This window comes from Podarcis tiliguerta (assembly GCF_965153285.1).
Source record: "Podarcis tiliguerta genome assembly, chromosome: 5".
NCBI lineage: Eukaryota > Metazoa > Chordata > Lepidosauria > Squamata > Lacertidae > Podarcis > Podarcis tiliguerta.
The window spans coordinates 22,314,079-22,340,079 of NC_139538.1; the positions used below are offsets into that span (position 1 = coordinate 22,314,079).

Consider the following 26,001-nt stretch of genomic DNA (forward strand, 5'->3'; position numbering starts at 1 on the left):
CTTCGGACAGCGCTGGCCCTTGGCCTCTTGAGTGAGATGGGCGCACAACCCTAGAGTCTGTCAAGACTGGCCCGTACGGGCAAGGGTACCTTTACCTTTACCTTTTATGCCAACAAGCAGCCTTGGGCTCGAACACTCTCTTCTCTCTTCCTCCTCCTCCAGCAGACAGAGAAGATAAGAAAGTGACTCACCTGGTGGGGTGGAGCTGCAGAAATATTCTCCTGGCAGCACTGCAGCTTACCAGAGGGGCAAGGTGGCAAAAAGGTCAAGGCCCATGTAGTCCCAATCACCCCATCCTTACACAGTGGATGCTGCTGCTGCTTTGAGGCTATTGCTTTGGGTCCACTCTGGTACATACATGTATTACAAACTATGATTTGCAGAGAGCCAGTGTTTGTCTGTGCTGGCGTGTTGTGAGACCTAAATTTCCCGCAGAACGACATTAGAATAAACAAGCCTCTTTGCTTATCCTCTCCATTTTCAAGATACTTATTTTCATTAATTCTCTCCATATTTTACTGAACATGCTCTGAGGGATGCCCCCTTCCCTGCAATTTAAATTCCAAAGCAGAGGGATCCTGAAGTCCTAACACAGTTGGCGACTTGTGGTTTGCTTGCATAAAAAAGAAAAAAAACCCATAAGGCAAACGAAATTAGGAATGCAAGTCTAGCAGCTGTACCTCTTTACCAATTACAACCATTGGGTATTAGCTGCATACCCATAAACACTTCACTTCAGGAAGTAGTTCTGAGGGCAAACGAAAAGCTATAAAATGTTGGGTTGAAAAGGACACTGGGAGATAAAAGAGACTTGCTTATAAGCACTGCTGCATTCCAGTTTGGCTTCGGGCTATTTAACATTATGACACTTACCGCAGACAACTGACTCCATGTTGATCTCAGAGGTTTGTACTGAATAACTATTTTTTCATCTGACTTCTGTTCTTTCAATTCTACCTCTTCATCAGAATCTATATCCAGAGCCTTTTCTTTGTAGTTCTGATACAACACAGCATTTTCTACAATAGCACAAAAAAGAAAGTGATTTAAGGAGAGGTTCTAAGTAACATTATTATGAATATGCCTCTCAAACTCTGCGGACAAAGATAGAGGCTTGTTCAGGACAATGGGAGAGCATAGCACATATTAAAGTAACAATAGATCACTGTACCACCAAAAAGATGCCTTCCACCCGAATTCAATAATAGCCTGTGTTCTTTGTTAAGGAAAAACCAGAAACACTTTTATTATTTGAGAGCTTGTGCTTAATAGAATACGAAATGTTAGGGTGAAAGACACCTGATTTAACTAGTTAATAAACTAGGTTCTGGGTGTTTCCAAGTAAGCATACAATTAAAAAGCAGGGATTTCGTTTTAAGTAAGGACTCTAGTCCTCAGGACAGTAAAGGTGGGCTTGAAACATGTGCATGCAGAGTGTGATAACATCTCAGGGAAATTCCCAGCAAACAAACTTTGATGCCACACATTTATTCTCCCCCTGCCCCACAGATGATAGTGGAAACACCCCCCCCAAAAAATAATATGCATGGTAAGCAACCTGATATGCATTTGCTTGAGCTGCATAATTTACACAGGTTATAAAATACAGCTTTCCTTGATTTTATTTTAAATGCAGATAATATAGTAACCTAATAAAGAAAGTTAACGGTCCAATAATTTATTAATCTCATAGTAACTTGCTGCAAACCACTAGCTGCATAATCAAATGGAAAAGTGTTACCATAAATGAAAACTAGCAATTTTAAGGCCTAAGCACCTAAAATTCTCTACCAGAAATACCAACTACTGAAGCTGCAAAACCTGAATTCTGGCAGCAGTATATATTACAGTGGGACCTTGAGTTACAAACGCCTCAGGTTACAAACTCCTCAGGTTACAAACTCTGCTAACCTGGAAGAGTTACCTCGAGTTGAGAACTTTGCCCCAGGATGAGAATGGAAATCGTGTGCTGGTGGCGCAGCGGCAGCAGCAAGAGGCCCCATTAGCGAAAGCATGGCTCTAGTTAAGAACAGCTTCAGGTTAAGAACGGACCTCTGGAACTAATTAAGTTCGTAACTAGAATATATTAACTTAATCTAGTTTCGTCTATTATTTCATTTATTTATTCTGACTGCAAGTTCAAAGCAGCTTTTGAGTTCTGTTTCCAAACTATTCAAAACTTGTTCCGTTATTTTGTTAGGAGTCAAGGAGATAAGGTTGACATACAAGATATTTGGAAGGGGAGGTTGCAAGAGAACCGTGCCTGGAATCTATGCCACCCTTCAGAAAGAAGGGCTGGATACAAATTCAATAAACAATAATAAAGAAGGCATTCCACTGCCCTTCATGCCGGAAGGCCTCTCAGGCTTTTATCCAGCATCCCAAATGATTATGCAATAAATGCATAAGGAACCCCTTTCCCCAAAGAATTTCTCCACACATTTCAACAGGGGGACAACTCTGTAAGCTGCAAAGGAAGCCTATACACATTATCAAGCCACTTCCATTGAAGTGAAAGGGAAGTTTGAAAGCCACTAACCAGAGTTTCCCAATTTGAGCAGAACTGGTTAACTGAAATTTGCTGACTGGTATACCCACACACATGCATGAAGGAAGGAGAAAATAATAATAATAATAATAATAATAATAATAATAATAATAATAATAATAATAATAATATATTTATACCCCGACCATCTGGCTGGGCTTCCCCAGCCACTCTAGGTGGCTTCCAATAAAATATTAAAATACAGTAATGGATAAAACATTAAAAGCTTCCCTGCCTTCAGATGTCTTCTAAAAGTCTGGTAGTTATTGTTCTCTTTGACATCTGGTAGGAGGGCGTTCCACAGGGTGGGTGCCACTACTGAGAAGGCCCTCTGCCTGGTTCCCTGTAACTTGGCTTCTCGCAGTGAGGGAACCGCCAGAAGGCCCTCGGCGCTGGACCTCAGTGTCCAGGTAGAACAATGGGTTGCTTTCAGGAGGCAGCGGAGGAAGCCGCTCGTGTGCCTGGGGCGGCGCGCCCAGGAGCGGAATGAGCCACCCATAGGGGTGGGGCAAACCACGGGGCCTCCAGAATGTGCCTGCCTCCTCCCACTCAGCTACCCTACAGCTGGAGGGGGGGAGGCAGCAGGCGGACTGTTTGGGCAGCACGGAGCCTGCGCGTGCCCAAGCCACTGCCTCTTCCAGGAGAGACACGTGGCTCAGGCGTATTGCAGGCCCCACTGTGAGTGCCGCCTGGCATTTTGTCACCCCCCAAGTGGTGACACCCGGAGTGGCCCGCACCCACCGCACCCCCCTTCCTCCGCCCCTGCTTACAGGTGCCTAAAATTCACACATATCTTAGTTTTCAAAGCTAAAATTTGGCAGTCCAAATGAGGCCCTTACGTCTAAAACACCTTATCCTGTCAATTACGATAGAACAATAACTAAAGGTACTTAATTCTATTTCTCATCTGCTTTTCCATAAAATCACCAGCAAGGCAATTTACTTGCCATAAACAGTGAATAACGGCTATAGCTCAACGGTAGAGCATCTGCTCTGCATGGGGGTTCAATATCCCCACATCTCCAGGTAGCTCTGAAAAGAGGGCCCTCGCTTGAAACCATCGAGAGCCACTGCCAGTTAGCGCAGCGAGGTAAACCAATTGTCTTGACTCAGCTTCCTAATCATAAATACTGATATCAAAAAGATGCAGTATCCAGTCAGAGGAAAGTTAAAATTTTCTGCACATGGAAACTTTGAGAAAACAATTAATTTTTTACTCTCTGCCTATATTCAAGGAGATAATAACAAGTTCTTATATGGCAGAACTCAGAACTACTAGCAAGAAAATGTTATTGTAAACGCCTCCTTGTGGTTTCAGACCCTTACCACTAAAGAACCATTCTGGTCACAGAAGCAAGGCCTCCACCCTATGCAACATAGAAGTTACTGCCATTGCTAACAAGAGTCAGAGGGCTTTAAACTACTGCCAATTCTCCTTTTAAATTAAGAAAAATATTTCCTCTAAGCCCATGGTTTGGTTCCAAACATCTGGTCTGCAAAAGGATTGAATTTAGCACCAGGTTTTCACACTTTTGCTGCCATCATATATTAAAGCAAAGTGGGGAACCTCTGTCAGACTTAGGGCCAGTTTCTCATATGCAAGCTTCTGAGGGCTGCATGCCAGTGGTGAAAGCAGACAAGTACATGGAGCGAGAGTTCGATTCTTACTTTTCCATAGTAGGCTACATGCCAACCATGCCAGAGGTTTCTACATTTACCTACAGCCACTTCTCTGCATCCAAGCAAATAGGAAGCATTACCCTAAATTCATTCCTGCTACTCAACAGTACTCAAGGAGAGCATGGAGCAGGACTGGTAAGAGGTGTAGCCTAGGAAGTTGGAAAGGCCTGAGGAGAGTCGCAAGGCCCAAGAGCAAGGCTTGGAAGCCTACATTCAGGCCCAAGGCCTGAGGTGCCCCTCTATTAAGGCGACAAAACAGCTGAAGGATAAAATTCAAGAGGGAATGATGACGCTTTCTGTTCTGAGGCATAATAGGGACCCACAACGGTGGGAAATTCAGAAGAGGCCACATAAAACAGTTTTAAAGTTGGAAGACAAGACATGGCCAGAGAATGGAATGGGTACAGATTATAAAGAGAACCAAGTTATTATTCTTGTTGTTGTTTTTAACTTTACAATGGATATCCTGAGTAAGAACAAATAAGTTTACATTGAGGCTGCAACTTAAATCCCTAAGCCACTCACTGCACTGGTCCCTCACCCCACAAACAAATCCACCAGCCCCCAAAACAGGGTGCTTCAGTGGCAGGGAAGCTCTGAGCCAGTTCAAGTGCCATCTTTTGATGGCACTGTGACCTGATGCTACATCAGTTCCAGGCTGGCATAGCTGAAGTAGCTTTTTGCCTGCATTCCACCCTCCGCCCTGGCTGGAGTGGTCGATGAGGCTGCAGGTGTGAAGGCAATCCTATGCACATTTACTTGGGAGTAAGCCTCTGTGGACTCTGTAGGAGCTACCTCTCAGTATTTTTTCATAAGATGAGGATATGTGTGTTTTCATCCATCACTGCTCTCCCTTTATTTGTTTTCTTTATTGAGTGGAGGCAACTCAACTTGACCCTCTCAGTGGCCACAAACTCACTTCTTTCAGTTTCCTATGTCACGTTTCCAGCTGTTGTGCCCTTTACAGTTTAGCTTGAAAGCCACCCTAGAGATATAAAGTATGGGAAAATACGTATCATACATAAATACATAATGAAGGAAACAGCAAAGGGCTTAAAGCAGGCATGTCCAAAGTCCGTTTTGGGGGCCTAATCCAGCCCGCTGTTCGGTTTAATCCGAAACCCTGTGGCAGTTTATTTCCTGGGGTAAAATCCTAAAAAAACCTCAGCAACTTCAATCCTAAAAGAAGCTCAACAACTCCAACCTTAAAAAAAGGAACTTTGGGGTAAAATCTTTTTAAAAAAGGTGAACAACTTTGATCGGCCCCCACAGCCCTTCACTTCATCAAATCTGGCCCTCTCTGAAAAAAGTTTGAACACCACTGGCTTAAAGGCTCTGCCAAACAACTGAACTACTGTCCAGTAGTCCAAAAGGCATTACCAGTTGATTAACATCAATAGAATGGAACATGGCGTTATTTCAAAGTAATGAGAACTGAAGCACTGCAAGAAGGAACTAGATCAAAATTGATACTGAAAGTTGAATGAGGAAAAACAGGTTGGTTGAAGTTGTGGCAGAGCCAGAGTGAAATATAGCACAGGTAAAAGTTCTGAAAAGTAAACCACCACTATGCTTGAAATTCTTGAATAGGTCCAGCCCACAAACAAAAGCAAAGGGTGGTATTCAACTAAGTTTTTCTCGAGGGGGGGATCTATTGAAATGAATGGCCATGACTAAGTTAGGTCCATTAATTTCCATGGGTCTGCTCTGAGAAAAATTTAGCTGAATACCACCTGAAGTGACCAATGAAATGGTATGGAAGAGCAAAAGGCAATGGTGATGGCAAACAGATCTTCATGATAGACTTTAGGACAAATGCAACAAGGGGGAGGAGTTAATGCAGAGGTATTTTACTATAGCCAAGACTGATGGCTTGCAGTATTTATAAAGAAGCAAATGTGATATTTATTTGTTCAGTTATGAGTCACCTGCATCCAGGGTTCAAAACTGGCAGGGCACCATGCGCATTTAGCACCTAAAGATTCACCTCTAAAAGTCTGGGCACTATTTTTTTGTGCCTGGCTGACACTCAAGGATTACTGAAATGTATGTGCTTTGAAGCCTCAAAGTATAGGTTAAGGATAGACAATATGTTAAGGAGTTTAACAATAAAGAGTAGAATGTTTTGAAAACTGAAGTACGGTGCCAATATTTTTATTGTAAACAGCAAATTAAACATGTATTAACAATTTCTGTTACAAATGTGAAATTAACAATTTGTCACTTATGTGAATTGCATATTAGTTCATTCTTATCAAAATAATAAAAAGTGTTGCCAATGGCGACTAGACATTCTGTTTTGGTACCCACAACCCAGGTCCCAAGAGCCATTTAGCTCCTAGCTTTTCTATCCAGGTTTCTAAGACTGCCTGCATCATATTATCTAAGCCAACTTACAACAAAAACATTGAACAACAACATTCACAAAGCAGGAACTATCAACAACAAACTGCAACATTTGACAAGAGAGATAGCTAAATGCAAGAAGAAAAGAAACACAAATTTGGGCACTTTTGAAATTGCCTATTTTGCAAAAGTTGATTTCACAATCACAACATTCCGAAACATCAATACAGTGTTGGGAAACTCTGCAGGTGCATACAATCGCATTTACTTTTAGGCCTACCTCAACAAGCTGAATTCATTGGAGGTACTTTTTAAAATAAATAAATAAATAAATACCCATTATTATTATTATTATTATTATTATTATTATTTTAAAAAACCATATTAAAGAAAATTTAGTTGTACATGATTTTGCTTAAAACACACAACTCATTTGGCTCAGTTTCTTCATACATGCTTTTTTGAGGTTTCACACCAAATTGTCCAAAAAAAGTGTTCTTACCGTCTCCATCAAAGGTCCCTTGTCCTTTTGGCATTCTCTTCTAAGATTATTTTAAAAGAGGGGAGAGAAAGGAAAAGCAAACCAGTGAAAACAAGAAGGTTCAGTAAGTAGCAAAAAAAAACCCCTAAAACTGAGTTCATTACGCTTTGTGTAAAAATAAGTTCAAATAAGATACATCAAATTATTTACTTTAAGAAATGCCACTTCCCTTCCTGTTAAAGGATGGATCATCAAGTCATGTCAGAAGTCAGCCATCAACAGGTCTATAATGTTTGGGAAGTTGTGGCCCTCAATTAGACCCTTTCAGGGGGAAATGTCCACACGCTCTTGCTAGCTTCACTAAAATTAATAAAAATCTGAAAATGGAGGAGGTTCACATGTAAACCGGATTACATCACATGATGCATTTTAGTAATGAATTTTCTCTCTCTAAATGGAATAAACTCTTCAGATTAAAAAAAACACAGAGAAATATTTCCATTTAGTAAATATGCAAGTGACTTCATTTGTTTGGAACAGTCTTTAAAGTCGGCATTTGTCTAAGGCAGGCAAGGTTGTCTTCCATTTGCTGTAGAACAGTTTCCTCTAGTGCGGCCTTCGCTTCAATCTGCTGCCCTGCATACGCCACTGGACTGCAATTCCCATCAACCCCAGCCAGAATGGTCAAGGATGATGGGAGCTGCCTTCCAAAGTGTTTAGGGGCACCAGGCTAAGAAAGGCTGCTCTTGAGCAATGGTTTATAGATGTTTTGATGATGGCCACTTCACAAGATAATCCACTTAAATAGGTGTACACTAGTGTAAAAACAACCAACCATGTATATCACCATGAATGCAAAATAATTAAGTGTCCACTCTACTACACGGGCCTGTGTTTAGATAAGGTAAAGGTACCCCTGCCCGTTTGGGCCAGTCTTGACAGACTCTAGGGTTGTGCGCCCATCTCACTTAAGAGGCCGGGGGCCAGCGCTGTCCGAAGACACTTCCGGGTCACATGGCCAGCGTGACATGCTGCATCTGGCGAGCCAGCACAGCACACGGAACGCCGTTTACCTTCCCGCTGGTAAGCGGTCCCTATTTATCTACTTGCACCCGAAGGTGCTTTCGAACTGCTAGGTTGGCAGGCGCTGGGACCGAACGACGGGAGCGCACCCCGCCACGGGGATTCGAACCGCCGACCTTTCGATTGGCAAGTCCTAGGCGCTGAGGCTTTAACCCACAGCGCCACCCACGTCCCGAGTTTAGATGTGTTTAGATGCAGGACCCCTAATTATGGTTAGCCCTTGAGTGCTTCACTATGCAATTTTAAGGCATCCTGCAGAAATTTTAATCAAATGTTTGTTATTAAAGGTATCCAGGACCCATAAGGCAGGGTGCAAATTAAAAACATCAAAATTATGACACGTTCAGGCAATCAAAGTTTTCCACATCATCTTAAACATTCCTTTAGCAGCATCTTAATGCATCATTATCTAGACACAATATAATTAAGCCTGAAATCTTATGACATTTACCTGGGACATAAATCCACTGTGTGATCAGGCTGCAAGGCTATTACTCAAACATATTTAAACTGGGGATTAAATTAAGCATTCTACTTCAGCAAAGACATTAGAGTAAAATGACTACTATAAATGCTGCTTATACATAACTGCTGCTTACATATGTTTAACCTAACTTTCCTCATTAGGCTTCTCAATGGTTTAGCTTATGTGCAAAAGCAGTGTTATGCAAATGCTATCTGCACATTGAATTATTTCCTTTGTTCACATAAGGAAAAGTGGGGTACAGGTAAGTGGGGGTACAGGTGACAAACCTGTATTCAGCAGTAAGTAATGGATGAGAAGCAGCTATTGGCTCCTGTTTCTGTATTCTTGCCTCAAAGGATGGGTTTAAAGGGTAAGATCATCTGGGCACATCTATGTCCCCCAATCAACAATTCCAAGTAGTCCTTGCCAATGAGATCAGTGCTGCCTGTTCAGTCTACACAGGCTAATGCACTGGAGAAAGAAGAGTACCTGCACCTCTTTTTTTTTTTTTGCCAGCTTCTCTTGCCCCTGAACGCGGCTTTTGGGTATGTCATTGTACTTGACCCATGTGATTCACATAGAAGTATGACTGAAGTGCAGTTACATAGATCATACTGCCATAGAGGACTCTAACCAAGCAAGACCCAGTGGAGTACAATAGTCAGAGCGACAGCAAGCCTCTACCCACCCACCTTGCTTCAGCACTGAGCAAAAATGCCCCCCTCTCTCCCCTGCTCCAATGCCTGCTGCATTTCAGACACACAGCACAAGGCCAGGAGCAGAAGGGGTTCCGGGTGACAACCAGTTTTCAGTTGAATAACTAAAGCCAGCCAAGATTCGTCAACCCATGTATGAGAAATAATTCACAATGGGTTTCTTAGCCAGGGGCTTCCCACCAACTTCACAAATGAAGCAGCACATCTTAATGTGCCCCTTTAAGAAATAATTTCAAAGGGTAATATTACAGCCTCGGCCCTCCAGATGTTTTTGAGACTACAATTCCCATCATCCCTGACCTCTGGTCCTGCTAGCTAGGGATCATGGGAGTTGTAGGCCAAAAACATCTGGAGGACCGAGGTTGAGGAAGCCTGATTATGTCAAAGAACTTCCTTGGCTTGACAGAACAGGTACTGATGCTGCAATTACACTACAGCTCCAAAGAGGATAAAAATGTTGCAAAAAATCTCCCGCACTCTAAGAAGATGGCATTCAAGTTTGAGTTCTGTTTGCTTTCTGTTCCTATCATCGCTGCAGAGTTGAGAACCACGGCATTCAAGTGCTGGATGGAGAAGACTATGCAGAAAGAAAAGGAAGTGCCCATTTGTTTCCCAGCTGGAGCTGATAAACTGAAGGCAGCTGGACACATGCAGCAGCAAAACACACAAGTCACAATACAGAGCTGACCCTGGAGAACGCACTACCCCACAATGCCTCCAACTTTCCTTTAGGATTCAATAAACCCTTCTATGGAGCGGTTTAATCTCCCATTCTGCTTCCAGCATGGATCAGAATAATTTGTTCATATGTGGGAAGGAGAGGGCAATTATTCTGTCCAGAGAGAGTTGCACCTGCCAATATTCTCCACCATACCAATGACCCAATATAACTCAGAGGGATACAAACTTGACAACCTGCTCAAACTTAACACTAAGCTGCCTTATACAGTGAGATCACTGGGCCACTTTGCTTAGAATTTTTGGTAAGGACTGGAAGCTGCTTTCAGACAAACAGGAGTTTTTCCCAACCCTACTTAAAAATACCATTGACAGAACCTTCACAGATGCTCTACACCTGAAGTATGTCCGTTTCCTGTGGAAACATCAAATTGCATCCAAGATTACTTTTATTCAGAGTAGACCCATTGAAATCAATGACCAACCTAGGTCCTTGATTTCCAAACAGAACTTAGTTGGATACAACCCATAATTTCTGTCTGCAGACTTGCATCTTACCTTCATGCTTGATGGTGTGTTCAACACACTAAACATAAATTCAGACCATAGGATGGATTACCACTGAATTTACCATGAGCAAGTCACTATCTCTCACCTATATCACAGGGTCGGTACGAACTTAACACACTACTTTAAACTGCTTGAAGGGTAACAGGGATGCAAATTTTGCATACAAATTAAACACCATTTTCCCCATTTTTAAAACCTACATATCATTGCAACTCATTAACAAAGCAAGTTTCATCCATTTCCTTACCTTTATTCTTCCTAAGCTAGAGAATTTCTCCTTATCTTCCACAACCGCCTTCAGAACTGGCTGGGACATCCTGTTTTTTGTCTTAAAACTGGCACTGCTGTCAAAGTCAATACCACTCACAACAGCCCGCCGATAGGAAGTAGACCTCAAACTACGTTTCAGCATCCCTGGGCTGTCCACATCCACTTCTGCTTCTTCACCTCCACCAGCTACCAAAGGCAACCCAAGGGTCTCCACCATGCTACGGACCTTGAGAGCCCTCCTGCTTGGTTCCACATTCTGGCTATTAGCTTTGTTGGTTACTTTTATTTCAGTAGCCAAACTCTTAGGGATGATCTGCTGCTTCCCCACTTTCAACGCGGCAGGACTGTGGGTACTCAGAACCACGGGCGGCGTTTCTGCAAGCTCATTCTGATTTGACGGCAGTCTTTGGAGAGGCAGATGCTGCTGTTCCAAGGGAGCAGACAGGCAAACAGATGCCTTCTCTGAGCTTTTAGGAAGCTGGCTGGGTTGCAATGATGAGGCGGTGGATGTGTTGTTATTTGGCGAATGCACGATTTCCGTAGGCGACAATCCAAGACTTGATGAGAAAACAATTTGTTCCTTCTCTGGACAAAGTGCTGCTTGATTGGAAATCCTCCCTGGGTGAGCTAGCTTGCTGCTTGCTGAATTTATAGGACCACTGGCTGTAAAATTTATAGAATTATTTGAAACCATTTTCAGGACTTGGGGTGACTGGTCAGAAAGCCTAGGGGAGAGAGCCTTATGCTCTGGAAACCGAACCTTTCCATTTGGCACAGAACCAAGGCCACAGCTGAAAAGCAAAGGGTTCCTTTGAATGGATCTGGTGTCCAGAGAAGTAATTATAGTTTCATCAGGCTGAGTTAAAGTAAACGTATCCTTGTCTTCCACGGGGAAATCTGTGAAGAGAACCCCAGTGGAGCTCTGATAAGACTGAGGCCTGGGTTTGTTCTTTGTGTGCAAATGGGTCTGGTGGGCTGACCTCCTCCTCCACAATGGTGCAATGTTGTTGTTGGAAAAGTCCACTTCATTTGGGCCATCCATAACCAAGGGCGACGGTCAACCCAACATCGGGAGAGGAATGCAGACGGCCCTTTTTGACAAGAAAACAGAAGCTAGTAAAACTTCAATCCTTCAGTAGCCTGATACACACATATCACAAAACTATTACAATTAGGTATGAACCCTACCTAGCATCTTATATGTGATTTGTTTACTACCAACAAACCACAATCGGAAGCAATAGCTTGCTGTTCGGTTAGAAATATTGGTTTGTTTTAACTACAGCATGGCATTATGTCTGAACCCAGCACCCTTCCTTAACCATGGCTCGTTTGAGCAACCCAGGCACCACTTGGCTGGCAATGTGGTGAAAGTTAAAGAGGGGGAAGCATTTAAAGCAAATGCAAGGTCCAGCTTAATTTTAAAAACCTGCAGAGTAGGGAGTTTCTTATCCTACATATACATTAGCAGTTGAACAACAAAGCAGAGGAACTATTCAATTACAGAACTAGAACACTTGCCAAGAATAATTTAGTATAGGTTGCTGCCACGGTGGTTCTAGAAAGAGAAATAAAACAGGTAAAGTTATTGTTTTTGTTGGACCAACTTCTGTTGATGTGCCATGTCACACACAAGTTTTCATCAATCATACAGATAAAGAATTCTCCATCTTTCCTACAAGCAAAGCCCTCCAAAGAATATTTGCTGCAATTAAAGCACTCTGAATGGTATTTTATGAAGTTCTGAAGGCAGAGTGAGATTACAGCAGGCATGCAATCCGTTTCACTTTTTTCAACATGCACCTATGGCTCATAGGTGCATCTTGGGTTAAGGTGCAAGGAGGGAGTCTGCACAAGGAAAAAACAAACAAACCAGGGCCTGGGCACATGGTGAAACAAGCAAAACTATTCCATCACTCAGCATTCCTAACCATCAACCCATTTAACACATGTGAAAATAGCCCAGCAGCTGGAGGCAAATCCAGGTCATGAATTGATGACTGGGGAAAAAGGAGGGTGGAGCTACTTAAAAACTAGGGCTGGGGTCCAAAGACACACTTAAAATGCTTTTTAAAATAAAAATAAAAGAGCAGCAGACCACCATGAACATCAGAAACTACCTCCAAAACTCCTCCGGGTCTTTAAAAGGCTTTCCAGACACTGCAAATGAGGCTCCTACAGCCAAGCAGCAGAAGTTAAAATGAAAACGGAGTGGCACAGTTCCTTAGTTCCTGCCTCAAGTTCAGGTCAAAATCCTGATCTCCAACCTGATAAGAAAACAAGGAAGTGCAGTGACACTTATAACACAGGAGGAACAAGCCAACTCCTACTGATGCATTTGACGAAGCAAGTGCTCGCCTTCGAAAACTCACACCAAAACTAATGTGCTGGGTATTTTTTTAAAAGGTTGCAGCAGCTAAGAAGCACAGTCCCCATGCAGCCCGTTTACTAAGAAGCAAGTCCCCACACTGAGCCCCGGGCAGAAATCCTGAGTGCATGTTTGCTTGGAAATAAGCCTCACAGCATGTAATGGGCTTTCTTTCCTCCGAGTGCATATATGGAAGAGGAAAGCAAGCCCATTAAGTGCCGCGAGGCTTGTTTCCATGCACGGAGTTGTCCTCCTCAAAAGTGAACCCTCAACTAAGTACCCGCCACCGGAGGCGAGGAGGGAGTTATGAGCCACTTAAGTCCCCTCAACTGGATTGTCAGGGGCTATTGGCATGAGGATTTCCTCGCGCGCTGTGATCGTTTTGAAGACTTCCGAGATGAAAGAGATCACACCTTTTTTCTAAAAAAGAAAAGAAAGGCCGCCGCGCTCTTTCACCTCCGGGCTCTGCTGGAATTCCCACGCCTTTCTCCTCGGCTTCCATGCAGAGCCCCTGGCCCCGTTCCCACCGCCCCCTTCTCTTAGCATTCTCGCGGGCTTTGTATGTTCTTTCCCGCCCGGCTCCTGCGACCTCCCCACCGAGGTGGCGACGGCGGCGCGGAGTTGGGAAGAGCGGCCAACTCAACTAAGGCAAAACTTTTCTCTTCTTTTCCACAGGTACGAGAGGAGAGCGCGGGACTCCCTGCCTGCGCCACGGAGGTCCCAACCGAGCGCACGGTCCCCGCGGCGCTTTCCCGCCAAGCGCCCCACCCAAACGAAGCGCAGCCGCTCACCTCATTTCGGCGTGCGCGCGAGGCAAGGGCGCTCTCGGTCGGCGTGCCCGTCCGCCCCACCTGCAAAAACAGAAGCTCCCTCCGCGCCGTGTCTCCTTCTCCCAAGACTGAGGCGGCGAGGGAGTCCCGACGCGGAGCCAGAGCGCACCGCCCGGCGGGAACTTGACCTGCCTGCCTGCCCGCCCCAGCCACCGTCCCTCCTCGCGCGCCCAGCGCCGCCGCGGTACCTTCGGCCCCCCTCCGCTGCCCTTAGCGCCGCCTCCCCGCTGCCCTTAGCGCCGCCCTCGCCGTCCGGCCGAGCGGCGAAAGGCGAAGCTGCCTCCCCGCGGGCGCACGGCCAGATGGCGCCGCGGCCGTTGCCAAGGTCCCGGCAGCAGCCGCTTGGATTTGCATGCGAAGGGCTGAGCCGTGGCGCGGAAGGGCCGCCAAGGGCATGTGAACAGCCCCCTGCCCCGCCGGAGCGTCCGGGTAGAGCGCGCGGAAATGTGTGGATGGGGGCTTTCGGATCCACAAGTGACTTGAGCCTTTCCCAAAGGTCCCAAAGAGACCTTTTAGAATTAAGTCATGAGTAAGGGACGCGGGTGGCCCTGTGGGTTAAACCACAGAGTCTAGGACTTGCCTATCAGAAGGTCGGCGGTTCGAATCCCCGCGACAGGGTGAGCTCCCATTGATCGGTCCCTGCTCCTGCCAACCTGGCAGTTCGAAAGCACAAAAGTACAAGTAGATAAATAGGTACCACTCCAGTGGGAAGGTAAACAGTGTTTCCGTGCGCTGCTCTGGTTCGCCAGAAGCGGCTTAGTCATGCTGGCTACATGACCCGGAAGCTGTATGCCGGCTCCCTTGGCCAATAAAGCGAGATGAGTGCCGCAACCCCAGAGTCGGCTACGACTGGACCTAATGGTCAGGGGTCCCTTTACCTTTACTTAAGGAACCTGTGTCTCTCGATCTTGCTGGGGGGACACTGACTGAACTGGGTTCATGCTTACACGGATACCTGGATGGCGTGATTCCTTTAAGGCAAGGGGGGGGGTTCAGTGAGTAGGTCAACCTTTGACCTTCCGGATATTTGCTGAACTTCATCCATCCCCGACTATTGCCTGGGGGGCTGATGGGAGTTGTAGTTCAGCCACATCTTTAGTGCCTCGGTTGACTATCCACCCCTGCTTTAAGTGGAACAATTTAGCACCTGGAATTGAAAGGGGGGAAAGGCAATAAGCTTTGTACACCCAACCAACTATTGGCCCCAATGTGTAGTGTTTGTAGGGAAGGGAAGGATTAGAAGGAATCCCCCCCCCATGGCCATTGGAATGCCTTGGCTATTTCCAAGTGGCTACATGTCAGTGATGGATGTGGCCTGTGGGCTACCAAGCACAACACTAGTACATACATACAGCACATACCATACATGCATACACAGAGAGAGAGAGAGAGAGAGAGATCTAACTGATGATCTCCACTTTCAATTCTGTAACGCCAAGGTTGCAGGTTCACTCCCCATTTGGGACAGCTGCATATTCCTTGCATTGCAGGGGGTTGGATTAGATGATCCTCAGGGCCCCTTCCAACTCTTTGTGTGGCTATTGCCTTTGTTTCTGCATCCAAAAATAAGCTTAAGACAAACACTGCAGAAGGGATAGAACTATTTGGTCATAATACCAGAGGAAATAAACAGGAGCGTTGCTGGCAATCTTTATAAATCACATAAGCATGGAAGTCTGTGGTTTGAGGGATGTCGCAATTTCACAAGGATTTGGTACACAGTGTGACTTCAAGGAGAAGAAAAACATCTTCTTAGGTAATAAACACAATGATCAAGCCTTCTGCTTCTCACATACTCCGCAAGAGACTCCCTTACTCATGTCTCAGCATCTCCCTGTTGCCAGTTGCAGTCATTAGAGGACAGGCAGATTTGTCAACTCTTTCTCTTTCCCAGGACTCTTGCTAGCCAGAAATGCAGCAGGTGATGTTTCTCTCACTCGCTGAATTTCATATGACAAATTCCTAAGAGTCCTGCCTCTGTCTGTTAAAGGCACCAGATTCTTAGAGGATATTTCATCTATCTTAACAGTACGGAGGCAAGATCCTGTTCCTGAGGCAGTGCTTGTAGTTGCAACTCTGTAGAGCAGGGGTAGGGAACCTGTTTCAGACCAAAAACTGCATTTCCTCATGGGGAACCTTTAGGAAGCTACATGGCAGTGGTGGGTGGGGGCAACCGATAGCCAGTGTGCACATTAAAATGTTCAGGACCTTCTCTCACAGTTTGTAAATAAGAAGTAATGTCAAAAACATAATTACAGGATTTAACTTAGTACAGGAAAAAGGAACTGCAGTTACTGTTCATTTAGCTTTAGAACCCATCCTTTCCCTAAGGGTGAATATGGCTGGCATTTCTTTTCTCGCTTGGTGTCTCAACAGCTGTTGATTATTCCAGTTTTAGGGAAGTAGCAGAAAGCTAGACTACATAGATCTTTATGCTTGCCCAGGGATTTTTCAGCTGGAACTTGCCAGAACTGAGTTCTGGCACCTCTCAGGTGGGTGCCATTGCCGTTCTAAGAGAACAAGGGAGGCGTTCATGGTGAATTCCTGCACCTCTTTTTCTAGAAAAATAGCACTGGTCTTGCCTTGCTTTTTTGTGGCTGCAGCAGATTGTGGGCATAGGTTTCTCCTCAACACTCAGCCTTCCCATTTAAACACCAATCAGTGTCATTAACAATACACCAAGGATAGGGAAACTGTCCCCTCAAACATTGCTGGACTGCTGCTAAAGGCTTTTAGGATGTTCTAAATGCTTTTGGTGGTGCTGTGGGTTAAACCACAGAGCCTAGCACTTGCCGATCAGAAGGTTGGCAGTTTGAATCCCCGTGATGGGGTGAGCTCCCGTTGCTTGGTCTCTGCTCCTGCCAGCCTAGCAGTTTGAAAGCACATCAAAGTGCAAGTAGATAAATAGGTACCGCTCCCGCGGGAAGGTAAACGGCGTTTCCGTGCGCTGCTCTGGTTTGCCAGAAGCAGCTTAGTCATGCTGGCCACACGACCCGGAAGCTGTACGCCGGCTCCCTCAGCCAATAAAGCGAGATGAGCGCCGCAACCCCAGAGTCGGTCACGACTGGACCTAATGGTCAGGGGTCCCTTTACCTTAAATGCTTTTTAATGTTTTTAGATCATTCTTAATTGTATTTTAAAATGTTTTATTTTAATTAAATTGTATTGTTTTAACATTTTGATCCTTTGGAGTGAAGGGTGGGATACAAATTTAATAAATTAATAAATACTCATTTCACCAACCCTGACAATTGGTCACGTTGGCTGGGTTTGATGAGAGTTGGACTAACAACATGTGCATCTGCTCCTTCTCTATGGCGCCCAAGAAAATTAGTCCAAAAAGGACTAATCCTGTGGTCCTACAGTTGTAATCCAGTGTTAAGTTACGTAGTTTCCCGACTCATTTTCCTGGAGTGCTGTAGAGAAGGAGCAGATTGTATAAACCAAAGGTTCAAGGAAGCCACAATGATCATTATGCTTCGGTCCAAGGTTGGAGGAGCAGGAAAAAAGGCTGGCTAAGCATCCTTGAATCCAGGGATCATTCTTCCTACCATAAAAAAGTGAGATAAACGCAGCAATGGGCCCTATATATTCCTTTGAAGATGGCTGTCTGGATGGCTGACAGTTCTCTGATAATAGCCAGCACCAAATGAACCCCTAGATGAGTGAATTCTGGTTGCTCCCTATTCTAATTGAACACAAGAAAAGGAGAGGGTTCATCTCTGTGACCCACTCAAAACTGAGCTGGAACAACACAGAATTTTTGGTTAAATTCAGAGTGAAATATATTATTACTTTCAACCACTTCTACTGTGTCCTTGCTTCTAGAAAATCAAGATAACCTGGTGACAGCAAAAACTGAAAAAAAAATTAGCAGGGGCAATTATAATAAAATCTATTATTTGATTATTGATGTAAACCTCCAGAATGTATTTTGTATAGTTAAGTTTTTACCTCCATCTTCAGTACATTATGTTTTATTTTATTGCTATGGCTAGTGGCTGATGCAAACAAAGATTATTCTTCCCTCTCTATCTTATTATTTTCATACATAGGGTACCTTTTAATTTTACATGTTTCCTGTTCAGAGTCAAGAGTTACATATGTCTCTGCTTGATTAAACCTGGAACCAGCTGTTCAAGGAAGAACATCCCAATTTATAAACTGTAGAAAATTGGGTGAAAGAAAGGGAGTATAATATATGGACTAGGCATGCCACCCCTTCATGGATCACTGCCTTGTCGTGGCGAAGGGGCTTGAATAACTCAGAGAAGCTATGAACTATGCCGTGCAGGGCACCCAAGATGAACAGGTCATAGTGGAGAGTTTTGACCAGACGTGATCCACCTGGAGGAGGAACCGGCAAGCCACTCCAGTATCCCTGTCAAGAAAACTCCATGGACAAAGACAACAGGCGGTTTTACTTTCTTGGGCTCCATGATCACTGCAGATGGTGACAGCAGCCACGAAATTAAAAGACGCCTGCTTCTTGGGAGAAAAGCAATGACAAAGCTAGACAGCATCTTAAAAAGCAGAGACATCACCTTGCTGTCAAAGGTCCGTATAGTAAAAGCTATGGTTTTCCCAGTAGTGATGTATGGAAGTGAGAGCTGGACCATAAAGAAGGCTGATCGCCGAAGAATTGATGCTTTTGAATTATGGTGCTGGAGGAGACTCTTGAGAGTCCCATGGACTGCAAGAAGATCAAACCTATCCATTCTGAAGGAAATCAGCCCTGAGTTCTCACTGGAAGGACAGATCGTGAAGCTGAGGCTCCAAGACTTTGGCCACCTCATGAGAAGAGAAGACTCCCTGGAAAAGACCCTGATGTTGGGAAAGATGGAGGGCACAGGAGGAGGGGACGTCAGAGGATGAGATGGTTGGATAGTGTTCTTGAAGCTACCAGCATGAGTTTAACCAAACTGCAGGAGGCAGTGGAAATCAGGAGTGCCTGGTGTGCTCTGGTCCATGGGGTCACAAAGAGTTGGACACGGCTAAACGACTAAATAACAGCAACAAGGCATGCCAAAGTCTTCCCTATTACCGGGTAATTATTCAGCTGTGTGCCTTTATGTGAAACTCAAGAATGAAGATTTCTTAGAATGCCCTGGTTGGTCATGGAATAAGGCAAATCACCTTTAATTGGTACATAGTTAAAAGTTTATATAGGTCCTGATAAAATGTTGAGGTGTTTTAAGCTGAAGTATAGTGCCAAACTCAGGACCCGGTGGAATTCACCTATAGTGGCAGTGCTCCCTCTAGCAGCTGGGATGGAGTATTGGGCACAAGAGACTGGTGAATTAGCTCTGGGACCTAGGCTGACACAGTAAAAAACCTGGGTTTGTCACTGGGAATACACCTGGCAGGGAACTGTAATCAATCCTAGTTCTCTCATGACTGTATATATTCATTTGCCAACATGTGTTTGGACGATTCACATGCTACATTGTTTGGTGCACCTAAAACTATAATGTGAAGAAGCCAAAAATTCCAGTAGGAGTAGAAAACTCCGTACCATTAAGTTAGGCTATCTATCAGGTCCTTTTTAAACTCTGGAAGTGTTAGATTCACAGCCTTCCAGAGTATATATTCTTCTTTGCATCTGGGAGTTGGTTCCATTCCTGAGTTTCATGCAAAGACATTATTTTGGAACATGCTGCACATGCCTTCTGTTTATTGCTGTTAATCTTGGCTTGCACCTTCGAGTTTCCTGCCACCAGAATTCATTCTGAAATATTTAGGTCATTGTTTCTGAAACTGAGCTTAAAAGGAAACTGCTAAAGCGAGTGCACACTAGCCAATCCTTCGGTATAGGTATTGCCAATTTCCTTGTGCGTGGGCAAAGGGCCCTCTGTGAGGAGGAGTTTGCTTTTTGCTGCGAATTTCAACTTCAAAACATACACGCACCAAAAGCTTTGAAACAAAGACTTGGGACCACAGCCAATCTGCCCTTCGGTATGCAATAGTAATTCAATATCAAACGTTATCTGAGAAGTGAAAAATGTGAAGCTTAAAAATGAATTGGAAGTAGTTTCTTCGGAAACTTAGAATCAAAGAGTTGTAGAACTGGAATGGGTCCCCAGGGCCATCTAGTCCAACCCCCTGCAATGCAGGAATCACAACTAAAGCATCCTCGACAGATGGCAGGCCAACCTGAGCGTAAAAGACTCCAGTGAAGGAAAGTCCACCTTCACTGTTACTGTTTTGAATTTTATCGTGTTATCATCTTTCTTAGTGGGTAGCGTGAACTGCTCTTCTAAAGAATGCTTTTTTATAGGGCAGCAGATTGGGTTTATAGAACCAGGGGGGCAGGGGTCCAAAAAAAATTGGGAACCACTGCTATAGACAATCACATGTTTCCCATAAATGGGACCTTTTCATCTCTCAAGCTTCCTCCTATGTGGAAAACACCATCTACTGCCAGACAACGGTAGATGGTGTTTTCCACATAGGAGGAAGCTTGAGAGATATAAAAGACTTCATGGAATGCTGCATGACTATTAAAAATCTAGTAAACTTTATCCATCATCACTATACTCAAGGCCACAATATGGTATATCTAGAGATGGTACGTAAGGTGAAGGAGATTACGTGTTGAAATATTTTAGTTGATATTTTAGAATGTAAAATGCTACTTTATTTATTGATTGGTTTTACCTTGTGGGCTTATAGCCGAGTAAAGTATCTGATCTGATCTGATCTGATCTGCCAGACAACAGTGACAAGTTTGCTCTGGGCAACTTTGACACAGACAGTTGAGGATTGGGCAGAAAGGATATTATCTTGGATGAAACAATGAACATTAAATCAGTGTTTCCCAAACTTGGGTCTCCAGCTGTTTTTGGACTACAGCTCTCACCATCACTAGCTGGCAGGACCAGTGGCCAACTGGTATATAATGAGAATTATAGTTCAAAAACAGCTGCAAAACCAAGTTGGGGAAACACTGGTTTAAACTGTAAGCTCCTCAGTGCAGGGACCTCAGTCAAGAGACATTTCCTTAAAAGGAAATTTCTGATTTGGTAGTGGCAATACCAAGAAGGCCTTTTGTAGGCAGTCTATTTGAATGAAAGAAGTTAATAATACAATCAGCCTGAAAGCAATTCAAAGCTAATGAACATGAGGACTGTCTTTGGAATATTCTTATAATAGGAAGTACTTAGCTGTGTCCTTGGAGTCAGTCCAAGCTTTTTAAAACCTTTGAAACGGGAGATTTTTGTTTTTCGTTACGTATTCGGCTATCTAAGATGATAAATCAGTACTTTAAGGCTCTCTCTCTCTCTCTTTCTCTGATCCTCTTTCACCTTCCAAAACAAATTGCAAATAAATAGCCAATTAGCTCTGAGGTTAAATTTGTAGGTACTTATTTTCATCTCTGTAACTATGTCCTTTAATTTACATGGGAGAGGGGGAGGAGCTGTTACATTGCAAACAAGAGCCAGCCTTTTGGCGAGTCCCTAGACTTACTAGGCACAATTCCACCTTAGGCAGAAACTCAAAGATAAATCAGGCTCTGTATTGTGATTGCTTTCAGCAGTATCTTTTCTTATCGGCATTATTACTCAATAAGACACAGTGGGGCGGCATCCCTTCCTTGCACAGCAGATTTCACTTTTGCAAATGCCAGCTGAGATCTGTCTCTACCCACCACTCACTTCCTGTTCATCCTCTTTTCTTGCACTTACGTTATTAATGAGATCATGCTAAGAGTCCTGCTGAATTAGGCCAAAGGCACATCCTGTTGTCTCAGTAGCCATAGGAATCCCGTAAGCAGGACCTGAATGCTACAACACCTTCCCCACTTGTGATTTCCAGCAACTGGTACAGACCTTCCAAGTGTCCCAGATTTCCAGGGACAGTCGGATTTACAGAAGCTGTCCTAGTTTCTGATTTGATGCTAGAAAGCTCCGCTTTTCCTTAGGATGTCCCTGTTTTCATCAGAGAAATGTTGGAGGGTAATAGGATCTCCTCAGGGGGTTTTTCCCTGATGGAACTTGCCAGAACTCAGCTCTGGTGCCTCTCTTGTGGGCACCATTGCCATTGTAAGAGAAGAAGGGGGGTGTTCATGGTGAGTTCTAGCACCACTTTTTCTGGAAAAATAGCACTGGGCGTCCATATTTTCATCTGGGAAATGTTGGAGGGTATGGAATAGGATGCCCCTATTTTCATCTGGGAAATGTTGGAGGGTATGCCAGGGGTATTATGAAGGCAGAACATAACCTTCATGGCTGATAGCCACTGATAGCCCTCAGCATCTATTATATTAAAGAAAGTGAAAAATGTGTTTCTGCTGGGTTTGTGTCTTTTTTCAAAAAAAATATAGCTTTCAAAGCTTGTGGCATTTCTTTCCGCACTTGTCCATTTCTAGTCACATATCTCCAACCATAACAAAAGCCACAGGAATTTAGAAAACATATTTTAGATCCAGATTGCATGCTTTTTGTTACTGACATCTTAGTGAAAACGATTAAACTCAAGTTCTGTTGATTTCAGTGGGAATGCATTGCAACGAACTTGATCTGAATCCAGGGTCAACATCCTTGTCACTTGCAGAAGCCCCAAACAATTACAGGTATCCCACTTTCGGTACCTGAAACCTTTTGACCCAGCTGTTGTTATTTATTTATGACATTTATATACCACTATGTCCACACAGAAGATGTCAAAGCGGTTTACAGCAATGGAACATAAAACCATAAAATAAGAACCACAGAAAAAGTTTAAAACTTGCGAGAGGTCTGACCTCATTGTTTGCAGAGGTCTTTTGAGATTAAGCCAAGGATCGTGTAAAATCCAGTCAACGGCTGCAGGTTGTCCACTGCTCTGCAACATATATGCATAAATAACTTAAGCACCTAGTCTCCAGAGTCTATGGAAGGCTGAAGGCTGAAGCAAAACAGGCTTGTGTCAAATCAATTACCTGGATGGGATACTTTCTGGAAGTCACTTGTTTGCCGCTTTGAATTCCATGATGGAAGATGCACGAGATATACAAGAAAGCAAGACAATGAATAAATGAATGAACACACATTCAATCCTGCTTGCAATACGGTATACAGAACAAGGAATGCATGCTGTCAGATTACCAGAGGCAGCAATGGAGTTCACGCCATACAGAAGCTTAATTTAAACTTGTTCTTGTTGCAAAAATATGATGTTAATGAGAGGCCAGAGATAGGACACCAGGAACAAGGAGCAATGCCTGAAGAGCATTTGCTACTCGTGTACATGCATACATGACAGATTGCTGTGTCTGCTGTAAATACAAATTAGGGAACCAGAAGTGCAAGGGGACCTAAACAAAGGGGCCTAAAGAAATGAAGGGGTGCCAATCCTCCCATTTTTCAAAACAGACAAAGTCTGTCATGGTGTAGAAAGAAGGTGGAGAAAAGAGGCCCAGACAAAGGCCACAGACACTTGGGGTACCCCTACTGAGTAAATATACATAGGACCGAGCCGCAACTGTGTCCCTATTTTCATCTGTTAAAAACATGTCACGTGGGGAATGTTGAGACTAGCATCTGACTCAAGAACGTTTGGAGATAAAATGCCACGTATGCTTTGAACGATCCCCAATGTAGCTCAGCCCCAAGACACGATAAGCATTTTAAAAGCGGGTCGCAGAACGAAACAACAAACCAGAGCGCATGTGAGACATTGTCTGCCATAGTCTGGGAGAGTTTGTGGTTGCTACTGGAAACGGGGGTGAGGGGGGGAAAGCTTTGGAAGTGGGCAGAACAATATCTGGACGGGGTCAGGGCTGCCTTGCCATTGAGAGGTCTCGTTTTCTGGGCCTGGTCTCCCCCCCCCCCAGCCCTCCTCCTCTCTTTGTATGCAGAGAGCACATGAGATGACTGTGCAAGGGACAAAAGATGGTGGGAAAAGAAGGGGAAACCCATTTGTATTAATAGTTGTGCCCATAAGACACTTGCAATCCCATTTTAAAAATAAATAAATTAAGATGCATCACCTTTTGCTTTCATAAAGCACCTCATTTTGGGGACATCCAATGTATGGAAGCTAAATGTTGGAAGAGTCAGGGCAGATAACAGAACGTACTTCTTAATGTAAAAGGTAAAGGGACCTCTGACCATTAGGTCCACTTGTGGACAACTCTGGGGTTGCGGCGCTCATCTCGCTTTATTGGCCGAGGGAGCCGGCGTACAGCTTCCGGGTCATGTGGCCAGCATGACAAAGCCGCTTTCTGGCAAACCAGAGCAGCACACGGAAATGCCATTTACCTTACCGCTGGAGTGGTACCTATTTATCTACTTGCCCTTTGACGTGCTTTTGAACTGCTAGGTTGGCAGGAGCAGGGACTGAGCAACGGGAGCTCACCCCGACGCAGGGATTCGAACCGCCGACCTTTTGATCAGCAACCTTAGGCTCTATGGTTTAACCCACAGCGCCACCCGCATCCTTTACTTCTTCGTGTAATGCTTAGTTAAACTATGGAATTCGCTCCCACATGAGGCAGTGATGGCTACCAACTTGGATGGCTTTAAAGAGGATTGGGCAAATTCACAGAGGAGGAGAGGGCTATAGTCTCCCTGCTTATTTAACTTATGTGCAGAATTCATCATGCATAAGGCTGGGCTTGATGAATCACAAACCGGAATTAAAGATTGCTGGAAAATATATCAACAACCTCAAATATGCAGATGACACAACGTTGATGGCAGAAAGTGAGGAGGAATTAAAGAACCTTTTAATGAGGGTGAAAGAGGAGAGTGCAAAATATGGTCTGAAGCTCAACATCACAAAAACTAGGATCATGGCCACTGGTCCCATCACCTCCTGGCAAATAGAAGGGGAAGAAATGGAGGCAGTCAAAGATTTTACTTTCTTGGGCTCCATGATGACTGCAAATGGTGACAGCAGTCACGAAATTAAGAGACGCCTGCTTCTTGGGAGAAAAGCAATGGCAAACCTAGACAGCATCTTAAAAAGCAGAGACATCACCTTGCTGACAAAAATTCGCATAGTTAAAGCTATGGTTTTCCCAGTAGTGATGTATGGAAGTGAGAGCTGGAACATAAAGAAGGCTGATCGCCGAAGAATTGATGCTTTTGAATTATGGTGTTGGAGGAGACTCTTGAGAGTCCCATGGACTGCAAGAAGATCAAACCTCTCCATTCTGAAGGAAATCAGCCCTGAGTGCTCACTGGAAGGACAGATCGTGAAGCTGAGGCTCCAAGACTTTGGCCACCTCATGAGAAGAGAAGACTCCCTGGAAAAGACCCTGATGTTGGGAAAGATGGAGGGCACAAGGAGAAGGGGACAACAGAGGACGAGATGGTTGGACAGTGTTCTTGAAGCTACGAACATGAGTTTGACTAAGCTGCAGGAGGCAGTGGAAGACAGGAGTGCCTGGCGTGCTGTGGTCCATGGGGTCATGAAGAGTTGGACATGACTAAACGACTAAACAACAACAACAAAAGCCTTGATGGCTGTGCTCTGCCTCCATGGTTGGGAGGCAGTAATGCTTCTGATGAACAGTTCTGGAAATCACAGGAGGGAAGATTGCTGTTGTGATTGAGTCCTGCTTGCAGGTTTCCCACAGACATCTGGATGGCCATTGTGTGCGGACGAGGACGCCCTAGATGGGCCATTGGCCTGATCCAGCAAATGCTTCTTACATTCTGTTTTTAGATTACTTTCTATTAGTTAACATAAGATGAGCCCTACTCTAGATCAGAACAAAGGCCTACCTAGTTTAGGGCTGCCATACATCCAGATTTTCCCAGGCATTGCTGGGATTTCAAACGCGGAATTGATGTCCGGGGGGAATTTCCGAAAGGCGGTGCTTTGTCCTGGATCCTAATAATAATAATAATAATAATAATAATAATAATAAATTTATCATTTATACCCTGCCCATCTGGCTGGGTTTCTCCACTCTGGGCAGCTCCCAACAGAATACATAAAAAAGCAACAAAACATCAAACATTAAAAACTTCCCTAT

General features: G+C 44.3%; 1 protein-coding gene across 4 annotated transcripts in view; it reads right to left on the minus strand.

The window, feature by feature from the left end:
- ARHGEF26 (Rho guanine nucleotide exchange factor 26) overlaps positions 1 to 14,251 on the minus strand; it is a 74,503-nt gene extending 60,252 nt beyond the window's left edge. The window contains exons 1-5 of one of the 4 annotated variants that reach the window (XM_083442665.1): positions 13,998 to 14,190; positions 12,959 to 13,105; positions 10,816 to 11,929; positions 7,077 to 7,116; positions 874 to 1,019 (exon numbers count right to left, since the gene is read on the minus strand). In XM_083442665.1, coding sequence (XP_083298791.1) covers positions 874 to 1,019; positions 7,077 to 7,116; positions 10,816 to 11,880 — 1,251 coding nt within the window. In that variant the 5' untranslated portion in view covers positions 11,881 to 11,929; positions 12,959 to 13,105; positions 13,998 to 14,190. Of the gene's footprint in view, positions 1 to 873; positions 1,020 to 7,076; positions 7,117 to 10,815; positions 11,930 to 12,958; positions 13,106 to 13,619; positions 13,915 to 13,997 lie in introns of those variants that run through there. The other 3 variants (XM_083442664.1, XM_083442666.1, XM_083442667.1) reach the window with 3 other exon arrangements.
- Positions 14,252 to 26,001: the final 11,750 nt, after the last annotated feature.